The sequence below is a fragment of the Triticum dicoccoides genome, chromosome 3B (genome assembly GCF_002162155.2).
Source record: "Triticum dicoccoides isolate Atlit2015 ecotype Zavitan chromosome 3B, WEW_v2.0, whole genome shotgun sequence".
NCBI lineage: Eukaryota > Viridiplantae > Streptophyta > Magnoliopsida > Poales > Poaceae > Triticum > Triticum dicoccoides.
The window spans coordinates 261011958-261024372 of NC_041385.1; the positions used below are offsets into that span (position 1 = coordinate 261011958).

At 46.7% G+C, this 12415-nt stretch overlaps 1 protein-coding gene across 1 annotated transcript; it reads right to left on the reverse strand.

Moving 5' to 3' along the window:
• Positions 1-6636: 6636 nt before the first annotated feature.
• On the reverse strand, positions 6637-9524 carry LOC119275831 (cysteine proteinase inhibitor 12-like). Its single transcript, XM_037556755.1, has 4 exons — positions 9192-9524; positions 8803-9022; positions 7150-7295; positions 6637-7060 (listed from the first exon to the last, which is right to left on the reverse strand). Exons 1-4 carry the CDS (start codon positions 9402-9404, stop codon positions 6908-6910), a joined length of 732 nt encoding a protein of 243 aa, XP_037412652.1. The 5' UTR covers positions 9405-9524; the 3' UTR covers positions 6637-6907.
• Positions 9525-12415: the final 2891 nt, after the last annotated feature.

Sequence of the window (12415 nt, forward strand, 5' to 3'; positions counted from 1 at the left end):
TCGGCTTCAGTTAGCAGCAGTAGCGAAGGAATTGCTCGATCGGGTTCAGTTAACAGCCATCGATCGATCGCTCGGGTTCAGTAACGCGTAGCCTGCAATGCAATCGCTCGGGTTCAGTTAGAGCCCAATGCCTCGCACCCACGCGCGTACGTGTACGAGAGAAACGTGCATCGCTCGGCCCCGACCACCCACCGTAACCGGGAACTCCCTGATATTTTTCTTGCCCTCGCTTCAACCACGGTTTTTTTCGTCATGGATGGCCCAAAGAATGTCATGCAGCTGCGTCTCCGGCCCGCCCAGGACGAAAATCCCATTTTCTGTCATGGTTTTTTGTCATAGAAGTAGGATCCCACCACATCTATGATGATACGGGGTTTTGTCACAATTATTGTCATAGAAGTGTCATAAGCATGGCAGAAAAAAATTTCATTTGGCCCAAAATGTCACGGATGTGTCTTTTTTTGTAGTGAATATTGTAAAAGCAAATTGGGAGCAAGATTTGCACATTACAGATTCTGCTAAAAGGATTACAACAAAGTTCAAAAGATTGAGAAAATGTTTGAAGCAGTGGGCTAAATCTTTTTCACAACTATCCATCTCAATCAAGGCCACTAATGAAGTGCTGCTTTTTTATGATAGCTTAGAGGATTTCAGAGCTCTAACCACTCCTAAATATAATGGTAGAGAGTTTTCGACAAAGCATCTGTTAAGCCTTCTTGAGATGCAGAGAATTTACGGGAAGCAAAGATCAACAATTAGATGGGTCAATTTTGGGAAGCCAACTCTAAGTACTTCCAAGCTAAAGCTACTCTCAAATACAAGGTTAATCACATTGACAGCCTACAAGATGATACTGGCAATATACATAGAGATCATAGCTCCAAGGCAAATATTCTGCTCAATGCTTTCAAAGACAAACTGTGTACCTCTATTCCAACTTTCAACATGCTCAACCTTGATGGTCTCATCCACAAATTTCCCAACTTGTCCAGCTTGGAAGAACCTTTCTCTAAAAGAGAAATTGATGATGTGATAAAAGAGCTTCCTTCAGACAAAGAACCTGAGCCAAATGGTTTTAACACATATTTTGTCAAGCTCTATTGGGGCATTATTGCTCCTGATTTGTACTCCCTCCGGTCCTTTTTAGATTGCGCATAACACTAAGCCCAGATACCAAGGAGGGGCATCGATGCAAAAACCTGGACACTTTTACCCCTGCGACAGCATGCCCAGATTTCCCGCTGTGTGATAACTGCACCCCTTTGATTGGCCGTTCTACTTTGACTCCTCGTGGAGCACGTCCATGCATGCACTTCCTGCATGTCAATTGGTCATTGATACGGACTAATTAAGTGACCCAAAGGAAAGGGCAATGGCATAGATGGAAAGTTGGCTCTGGAGGCCTAGTACGCAGACTATTCAGGGAAAATTTGGAAAAATTATACGCAAACTATTGAGGACCGGAGGGAGTATGCTCTAATTGAAGATTTTTTATGGTAAAATCAGCTTGCAAAGCATTAATTCTTCATTCATTACTCTAATTCCAAAGGTGGATGCTCCAGCAACTCCCAATGACTACAGGACCATCTCACTCCTGAATTGTTCAATCAAAATCATTACAAAATTTCTTGCAAACAGATTTCATAAAGTCATCTTGAAATTGGTCCATAAGAATCAATATGGTTTCATCATGAATAGATCCATTCAGGATTGCCTGGCTTGGCATATGAATATATCAATCAGTGTCAATCCTCTGGAGCAGAAACTATCATTTTAAAGCTGGATTTCCAAAAGGCTTTTGACCTGATTGAGCACAGTACTATTAAGGAGATACTTATTGCTAGAGGTTTTGGTCCTAAATGTATGCTTTGGATGGATATGATCTTTACCTCTGGTTACTCTTCAATCCTCCTCAATGGAGTTCCAGGCAAACAATTCCAATGCAAAAGAGGGGTCAGACAAGGAGACCCTCTATCTCCTCTGTTATTTGTCATTGCTGCTGATTTGTTGCAATCAGTGATGAATGAAGCTTTGCACAATCACCTCCTTCAAAGACCTCTGCAAGCTCATCCCTGCCCTGACTTTCCAGTCATTCAATACGCCGATGATACAGTTATCATAATGCCAGCTTGCACAATTCAAGTGGAACAACTGAAGAACCTTCTTCTGCACTTCTCTGTTTATATAGGGCTAAGAATAAATTATGAGAAATCTGCTATGATTCCAATCAACACCACTCCTGCCAAGATGGAGATTTTAGCAAATGCTTTGGGTTGAAGCATTGGTTCTTTCCCCTTCACATATCTTGGGTTTCCCCTTAGCTTATCTAAGCCCAAACTCGAAGATTTTGTGCCAGTAATCAAGAGAATTGACAGGAGATTAGCTGGATGCTCAACATTGCTATCTTATGGAGATGAACTCACATTAATCAAATCAGTTTTCACCAGTCTGCCTACTTTCTTCATGTGTACTCTCATGTTACCTGCCATCATTGTGGAACAAATCAATAAATATCTGAGAAATTGTTTCTGGAGAAAGTATGGAATGGAAGACAAAGGTTCTGCTCTGATTTCATGGGACAAAGTATGTCTACCTAAAGACCAAGGGGGGCTTGGAGTTCTGCAAACTGCAATACATAACAAGTGTCTGCTTATGAAACATCTCCACAAATTTCTTCACCACTTTGATCTTCCATGGGTGCATCTAATCCGGGAATCCTACTACCCCCAAGGAATTATTTCTGCCAGACCAGTTGGATCTTTCTGGTGGAAAAACATTCTCAAGCTACTACCGCAATTTAAATGTTTCACCAAAGGTATTATTGGTCAAGGCAACACTATTTCACTCTGGGAGGACAATTGGGGTATTGGTTCTCTTATGCAGAAATACCCAGAGCTATACTCTTTCTCCAGCAAGACAAATTTGACAATGAGGGATTATTTGCTAAGTGACAACACTCTGGAATTTTTCCACACCCCTCTTTCTGCACAAGCACATCAACAGTAGTTGGAGCTACAAGCCACTACTCAGGACATGCAAGTGAGGGACAACATGGACCAATGGATTTACCCTTGGGGATCTGAATACTCCTCCATCAAGATGTACAAGTTAATGACTCAAGGTGAGAAGGCCCCCCTCCGTTCACTAAAATCTGGAAGAATGCCACCATGCTCAGATACAAGATCTTTTTCTGGATGCTCATGCATGACAAAACCAACACCAGAAATCTTCTTCAAAGGAAATCATTCCATTTGCCTTCATATAACTGTGAGCTTTGTGATGCTAACACTGAAGAAACTGCTCTACACTTGTTCTGGGACTGCAACTTTGCCTTAAATTGTTGGGATTTGCTTTTGGGATCAAGACAAAGAGGAATTTCTGTCCATGATGAAGTGTTGCTACTCCTTCAGGCTCTTTCGAAGTCCATTGCTATGGAAATCGTAATTTTGGGATGCTGGAACATCTGGATGCAGAGAAATGGGAAAATTTTCCAAGCTAAACCCTTCTCACTTCAGTCATGGAAAATCAGTTTGAGAGTTGATCTACTATTACTCAAACACAGAGCTAATTTCAAGCACTCTGACCTGCTTTCAAGTTGGATTGACCAAGTCCTACGATAATTATATCTCCCAATGATAGGTTTTGAAAGAGCTGGGATTGGATAATTTGCTGTAATCCTCTTTGTTTTTTATACTCTTTCACTTGTACATGTTTGTCGGATTTTGGGTTCCGGCGAACCCTTGAGGTTTTCGAACTCTCGGGTGCGCACGAAGAACAATCTCTCCCCAGCGCGCTCGCTAAATGATCCCACGGCCTAGCTCGACGAACCCAAAGAACAAGAGACACATGGGTTTATACTGGTTCGGGCCACCTTGTGGTGTAATACCCTACTCCAGTTTGTGGTGGATTGCCTCGAGGGGCTGAGGATGAACTAGTATAGTGGATGAACAGCCTCAGGAGGTGAGGTGTTCTTGAGCTTGATGAGCTGGTGGGTGCGAGGGTGATTTGAATGATCCTTCTTCCCTACTAGTTGCCGTCCCTTTTTTTCCCGTGATGGTGGTGGCTAAGTCCTATTTATAGTGGCCTTGGTCCCCTTCCCAAATGTTAGGCGGGAAGGGATCCCACAACGGCCAAGTATGAAGGGAGACAACTAGTACAAGCTATCCTCACAAAAGGTGGTCTTCGCCTACCAAAGGCTCTGGTGGTGACACTGTTATGGGCTCCGCGATGACCTCCATCATGTCGTCCTGTTGGTCTTGGTCTTGTTGCACTGACATGGAAACATTTGCCTGATTCCTCGGGACTCCTCGCCTGCGCTTGCCCCCTAAGCACCAAAGAGGGAACTGGTACTCTGCGCCCGCTGGCGCCCGCCTGGCCTTGGTCGTCATGACTCACGTCATGTGAACCTCGCGAGGTGCATCTTGCATAGATATCTCCGTTCCTCGGAAGCCAGCCTAGTGAGGCTGCCCTCAGGGAGGTCTTGGTGCCGTCAGCCTCGCGAGGCTTGGCCCCTCGCGAGGGTCTTGAGCTGTTACTGCCGAAGCTGGGTCATACCAAGCCGTTGGTGGAGCCACGCCTCGGGCCGCAGGCAGGCAAGTTTGGGCACCTTCGGTCCCAAAACGCCAACAACGATTGTTCTACGGGTTTTGGTTCAAAAAAATCATTGCACAATGATAACTTATCATCTCCCAAAACTCTATCAAGCTGAGCGTTGATATTTCTATCCCCTTGTTGTCTATTGTCCCACTAGATGATCAGTTGCGTCATTGGCGCAAAACCAACTGCAGCCACAGAGTAAAGCAACACTGAGGCCGGTGTCTACTCCAACTATAATGTTAGCCTATGCGATGGTATGCCAAACAAACATTAAATTTTGGTGGCATACCACAAGAGGGTCCACCGCACCGGGAGGAAACCAAGCGAAGTTGCAGGCTGTCAAGATGACATCTGTGTGGGGTTGTGAGGGCTTGGACAACATGATGCATGCCTCGGCACGACACAGTGCTTTCATCAGGCTTTGCCTGCCCGTACCCACACCAAGCAACACTCGGGTATGTTATCTATCTGATCCGCTTACTATGGGCAGCAAAAAAAATTGTTTGGCTAACTTTTCGACTGCATTTGTTTTTTGTCCCTTTGTGGATCATTAGGCATCATGATGACCACGACAGTGTGGGCTCGATCTATCAGAAACAATGTATCCCTGGTCAGCTATGGTATCCACGAAAGGGAAGTACGTAGGAGATACACACACACACACACACACATGCACTCGTTGTTCTTGCCGAAGCTCTCTTTTACACTTTCGCATGGTTATGGCTCGGCCACAAGGGTTTCGGTTTGGCCAGAGACCTAATCACCCTTGCTAATCGGACATGCCATGGTCAAATGTGCCTGGTCTGAACAATATGTCATTAGCGTGATCATCGATACGTACCCCGGACCTTACTCCGTGCAAGAGTCCCTCTATTTTTTAAGTTGGGTATGATCTCTTTTGGCCTTTCACCCCCGCGGACTAGCCGACTGGCGTGTATGCTGCACGTGTTTGCTGATTGCACTCTTCCCTGGCCTGTCGATCATCTGGTCATTTCCTCTGCTTTCATTATGGTCAGGAGGGTCGGTTGGCGTCTAACAAGCTCACTTACTACACTCTTCCTTGGGAAGGGCCTTTCCAGCATCCTCTTCTCCAGCCGCCATGGCCGTAACAAAGAGCAGAAGGACCAAAAGAGAAGAAACCAGATCGGGCTTATTCAAAAGAGGAGGAACCCTACCAATGTACATGTCACAAGATTCACCCACTGCCGCCCATCGTGGCCACCGAAGGCAGGGTGCGCTAAGGAAGTTGAAGGAACAAGAAAACGGCACAAGGGCAATTCAAGGAACAAGAAACAACACAGAGACTAGTCGCCGCAGATGCAAGTCCGGAGCCCGGAGCTCGGCTCGTGTCACGAGAGGAATAGAGGGGAAGGTGCCTGTTTGAATGAGGATCTTTGTAGACTAGTAAATGTGTACATGCAACGCACGTGTAGCCATGTGCAAAAAAAAAAGAAATCAATAATCAAAATGAAGGTTTACACAATATTCCATCATCAAACAAGTCATTAAGCAAATCTCAACATTCAACAACCGAACGAAAAGGCTAGGAATCCAAGGGCTTAAAATTCTTTAGTTTCACACTTCTTATTTGTTTGAGACCTTTATATGCCTAGTCCAATTGATCCATCTTAGAGGGAGGGGGACTGTTGAATTGGGGGTATCGTTAACTTCATAAGTACTCCCTCTGTGAAAAAATACAAAAATGTTTATATCACTAAAGTAGTGATCTATACACTCTTATATTTCTGATCTAAACGCTCGAAATACAATAATGTTTATATCATTAAAGTAGTGATCTAAACTAAAATAGTGATCTAAACGCTCTTATATTTCTTTACAGAGTATCGAACCTTCTCAAACAAAAATACCACATCCGGACAAGCCTGGGGCTATTTTGTTGAATCGTTCGTGATTCAAACAGAATGGACACGTTTCATATGATGATTCAACCATTAACAAGAAAGCAAATAACTATGGACATACTGCACCATTAGCTTAGCTAGCACACTACACTATCGAGTGACTGAAATTGACAGTGTATATTGCAGAGTAACCGAAATTGACAGTGTATATTGCAGAGTAACCGAAATTGACAGTGTATATCGCATCCAACGGTACCCTCGAGTTACAAGATTGGTTGCACATTCCACCATTAACAGCAACCAAATAAGGTCCAGCTAGCAAGAACACATAGTTCCATCGTGCTTCATTCAACAACCGCCGGTGCAGAAAGCATAATATCCATGTAGAGACAGGTTTACTGTTTATTTCTTAGTACAAACTACATTACTGTGAGCTCAACAAGTCAGATTCACTGGCTGCTAGATTCGTCATGCTCTGGCTGCATCTGGTTCAGCACAAAAGCTCCCTCGAGGTTCTTATGCACCTCGGCTTTCATTTTCTCCTCCTTGGTCCCTCTCTTCAGTTTCATGAGGATATCAAACTTCGCGAAGTCTTCAACCACCTGGTCATGGTAGCAGCAAGTAAAGCTGAGATGAATATTACTACTTGTCAAGGAGAATTGAAGTAGAAAAACAATTACATAAAACAAACCTCAGCCTTTGCACGAACGATTTCAACAAGTTCATATGGGAGAAGGGAATTCGACCTCTGCTGGATTGATTTCACAGCATGGCTTGCAGCATCTTTGACTACAGGATCATGCACAGGCACATCACGCCATCCAGGCTCATGTCCCCCTGAAATTGGTTTTGAGTTCAATACAACAAGTACTTGATAAGACCATATTACGGGAAGCTAAACTATGTAGTAAGACCTAACATGTAACACAAGTTCATGTCTACTATTACCATCCATATCATATGCAACATCTGATATTCAATGACTTCCTAATTTAACCACTTGGCATCAGGTTTTATCTTGTTCCCTGTTACAAGTCTCAAGCAGAAAAAGTGAACATGCCAAAGAAGAAAATAGGCTGGTATGACATTCGATGCCACTTCAGAAAGAATATGTGAAGTTCTTACAGAAAGAAGCGTCGTACAGTTGGAACATGTCTTTTCTCAATAACACTTCTTTACCCGTTCCCCCCTCTGCTCACATGGTTAGATTAGATGTCGCAATTACACTATCGTACTTTTTACGTCTCATACTTTTCTTATTGTTCTTAAACTATATAGGGATACGGGAAATAGGGAGAATGTAACAAACTACTTGAATAATTTGGACAGATGCCGTTCATGCCGAGATAGTGTGCAACATCCAGTTATCCACTTTTCTTCTAAAATCAGTTCGTGTATCAGGTTACATGAACAGAACGCCTTTACTTTCTGAAATTAGGAACATTGTTTCGATGCTGGGGTGAACTACAAACTGGTATGAACACTTGCCAAGTCATGGCAAATATTTACACTTATGTGAGCTAATACTTGAATTTCATTTGGAAATCAATTCGTGCTGATGTGGACATACGCTACCTAACCTGACCATGATAGTCAAACTACTACATACTCACTTCATTTAGTTTTTTTGGCAACATACGATTTTCTACCATATGGAAGTAATTATGAAAATAACAATTTGTGTGCCTGCATTTGAACCAAATGTCCTGATCATCAGAATTATGTTCATTTGATGAACTCAACAAGTCGACAGCACTTCGTAGACCACACATCAGCTGTCAAATTTCGACGAGCAATTATAGCCGTCTAACTAACTCCCAATCCAGAAATTAGTGATAAAGCAAGTGTTCACATGATGGATGGTCATCATCATTGGTACGTAAACTATTTTCACGAACTCACCTAATATGATGGCCTTCTCTTTAGTGCATAATTGACATGAGCTGGAGCAGTCTAGTGATTTTGTTCTATTGTTTGATTATTAGTTGAAGCTCCAAGGATACTATCATAAAGTAAGACTTAACATGTGGAGACTGGTTTGTTGGATAAGCCTAGAAATCCCAAATACTAGAGCAGCAGGTATTGTGCAAAAAATTGATTCCAAACTATCATCCCCCAACCCCAATTGGGTGATCTCGAACATTGATTTTGAATCAATCCACCTGAAGGAATACACAGGTTGTTCGGAAGGAGGGCATATCCAATACTAGGCAAATAGGCATTTCTACAAACACCTACGACTCACCGCATCACAAGTATCTTAATAAATCACACATATACAGGAGTAACACAAGCAACAGCAAGCAACGGACAGATCGCACCGATGAAACCAGCAGGAGCGTACCTCTCTTGGCGCCGAGGTCGGAGATGGTGAAGGAGGTGGCATCCCCGGTGTGGCGGAACTCCTGCAGCTCCTTGAAGTCGAGCCACGGCTTGACCCAGACCTTGGCCTCGTACACCTTCTTCCGCCCGGCCTCAAGCGCCTCAAGCGTGAGGTGGTGCAGCGTGCCGGCCACCGTCTGCTCCTTGGCCTCCACGACCCGTACGAACTCCAGCAGCGCGTTCTGCAGCGCCACCACACACACACACACACACACACACACACACACACACACACATACAACTCACATATCAGTACCCAAATCGACCGCGCCAGTTCATCACAGCAGCAAAAATAGCAGACCATCCGAGGAGGGGAGAGAAAGGGGATGATGAGTAGTCAAATCGCGTCACCTCGCGCTTGTTGTGCTCGTCGACGGCGAAGCGGGCGAGGCCGTCGGTCTCGAGGCTGTTGGCCGCGTCGGGGTTCTCGCTCTTGCCGCCGAGGACGTGGCTGGCCATGGCTCCGATGGCGAGCGAGGCGGAGCCGACGAGGAAGAGGAGGGCTAGAGCGGCGAGGAGGGCAACGGGAGCGGAGGAGGCGGGCCGCGTCGCAGCAACGCGCATGCTCTGCCGGAGGAGTCCTTTGCGGTTTCGCTTTGCTTCGCGATGACTGCGTGTGCGTGGGTGGGGTTTGGATTCTGTACCGAGGAAGGGAGAAGGAACCGAAGTAAGCAACGCAAGGGGCGTGGAGTCGGGGTCTCGTCCCTCCCTCCCGTCGGCGCGGGTCAGGTCGGCTGCGGTTGCGGTTGCGGGACGTGTCGCGATGCGTGGAGGCTAGGCACGGGATCCACGGATGGACGGTGCCAGCACGTTGCTTAGGATGTAAGCGACGAAGGAATTAAAATTGCTTTTGCTGTTAGGCCGGAGTAGCCGGGCCAGCTTCTTCTCTTTTCGGCAATTTTTCTTGCAAATCGCTACAAATTTAACGTCAGTTTTTCTAAAAAAGTAATTAACGGCCGTATGGAAAACGTATGTATTCACTCGCCTGATCTTTCAATGCGCGTCAACCGCCCCCGTGGGCGACCGGATACAACTCTGCCTGCAGATCGTTTTCCTCTCGTCCCTGGCGGCTCGAACCCTAGCCGCCGCCAGGGGGAGGCCGATCTTCCAACGCCGCTCTCCGGCGGCTCCCCTCCACCGGCGACCTCGGTCGTCGGTGGTGAGGGGGGTCGCCGGATCCACGTGTGTGGATCGTTTTTACTCTCTCGTAGTTTAGGTTTTTAGGTTGTTCATCGTCTTTGCTTCGGCGGCGACGATGACAACGCTGAATAAAGATTTTTTTGGATCCTTCCCAGACGAGGCCATCGGTCCTATGGTTGGGGATGGATTTGGAAACCAGTCTGTTCAAGCAAGGATGGCGTGGCGGCGGCGGCATCCTCGTCGTGGACCTGTGTCCTCGAGCTCCGCCATTGCGACGGCGTTTGCTCCAGCGTCGGCGCGGAGCTTGGGAGGTAGTCCAGGAGCGGATGCAGATTGTGGTCTGCATCGACGACATCTGGAAGACGGAGCATGTGCTGGGCTCGTGGTTGGTGGATGGCAGATATGGTTTCCTCCTTCGGCGTTTTAGTCGTGGTGGGTTGCTAGATCTGGAGTTCGATGGCGTGTCCGGGGTGTTGCCCCGGTCTGATTCGTTCAACGGTAAGGGTTTCACTTTTGGTGAGCCACCTTGGAGGTCCGTAAAGCTGCATATCAGCGATGGAGCCGCGTCGAGCTCGGGTCAGGAGGTGCTTCGTCATTCTTTTCTTCGGTGGCTGCTATGGTGGTGCCGGAGGCAGGTGACGGGCGTCGGTGTCAAGCTCAGAGATGTTCTGTTATCTTTTCAGTTTTTTCATGTCGGTCTTTACGTGACTTGTACTTTGTTCTTTATGATATGAATGAGACACGTATTACCATGCAAAAAAAGCCTCCATGGGCGTTCGATCTGTTTTGATCGACGGCCAGGAGCCACCCTCATCTACTTCACGTTCTTACAACTCCACCCCTGTTTCAAAAGCACTTCTTCAGCTCAGCACTTGCTACACACGGACTACATGGCCACGTACACGTGTGCCTGCCCGTGCTCGCCGCTGGCCCCTTCGACAACCGTCGTTCGCGGGCGAGGGAGGCCTTCGTCGTCCCAATTCCATCCCTCATCTTTTCCTTCGCCACCTCACTCGATGTCGGCCGGGCAGCCGGCCGCCCTACCGCTCACATCTTCGTGCCCTGCATCTAGATCGGGATCGCCAAGCCACCACCCGACATCGGCGAAAGTGCCTGAGACCCGCGCAACCCAGTTGTTGTTTCAGTGGCCCGCGGTGCAGCGCATGGCCTCTTCGTCTAGGTGTCGGGGGAGCCCTCCTTGCTGATCCGTCCCAGCCCTATGCGGCATTTTTTCTGAAACAAAATCATTGTTGCAATAGTTGTTTCTGAAACAAAACTCTTGTTGCAAAGAAGGGACCCATACGCAGAGATGCTTTTGCAACGTCACCAATGTTTCTGAAACAAAACTCTTGTTGCAATAGTCAGTAACACTTGTGGTCTCCTCAGATGAGGGGATTGAAACCATAGAGATATTTGAAGAAATAGCAGCAGTTGAAGCATTTGAACATTCAGCTGAAGAATTTGCATTATCACGATCAAGGCATTTTAAGCATGGAGCAACAAATTCTTCCTGAGCAGCGTTGGTCGGTTGAGCGAGTAATGAATCGTTGTCTTTTGAAAGATCATCATGAGACACTCTCAGCTTTTCGAGTTCTTGCTTCCTTTGAAGAAATTCATAGGACAGCTTCTCGTGTGCAGCTGAGAGGGCCACATGACGGCTTTCAAGTTCGTCATATTTTGACCGGAGGCGCTCAAGGTCTCCAGACAGAATTTGAGACCGTTCCATTTCATCGTTCAACAGGTCGTCACTTTTATCTAGCAGTTTGTGATGAAGTCATGTACCTAGGGTAGGGTCACGGACCTGTCCTAACTACCTTTGTAACGCCCCGGATTCGATGCGCCAGGTGTCTTCCAGTTATTCGCCGTCGTTGCCATGTCATTTGCTTGCGTGTTGCACTTTGCCATGTCATCTTATGCATTTCATATCATGTCATCATGTGCATCGCATTTGCATACATGCTCGTCTCATGCATCCGAGCATTTTCCCCGTTGTCCGTTTTGCAATTCGGCACTCCTATGTTCCCCGGCGTCCCCTTTTTGCCCTTTCTCTTGTGCGAGTGTTAAACTTTCTCGGAATGGCCCGAGGTTTGCCAAGCGGCCTTGGTATAGCACCGGTAGACCGCCTGTCAAGTTTCGTGCCATTTGGAGGTCGTTTGATACTCCAACGGTTAACCGGGTAACCGCAAAAGCCTCTTTTGTGTGCAGCCCAACACCCCTTCAAAGTGGCCCAAAACCCATCTAACTTCCCTCCATGCTCTCGGTCGTTCGATCACGATCGTGTGGACGAAAACCGCTCCTCATTTAGACTCTCCTAGCTCCCTCTACCTATAAATATGTGGCCTCCCCCGAAATCCCGCAGTCCAAACCCTAAAGAATTCCTCCCCGCGCCGCCGGACGTGTCCGTCCCGGACCGGACGAAAACGCGCCGCCGCCCC

What these genes read in the sequence shown, in the direction of transcription:
- LOC119275831 (XM_037556755.1), bottom strand. Translation starts at nt 9,404, where the DNA reads ATGCGCGTTGCTGCGACGCGGCCCGCCTCCTCCGCTCCCGTTGCCCTC. An exon ending in ACGAGCACAACAAGCGCGAG is followed by an intron (nt 9,023 to 9,191) that starts GTGACGCGATTT and finishes GTGGCGCTGCAG; the next exon opens with AACGCGCTGCTGGAGTTCGT. An exon ending in CGACCTCGGCGCCAAGAGAG is followed by an intron (nt 7,296 to 8,802) that starts GTACGCTCCTGC and finishes AACCAATTTCAG; the next exon opens with GGGGACATGAGCCTGGATGG.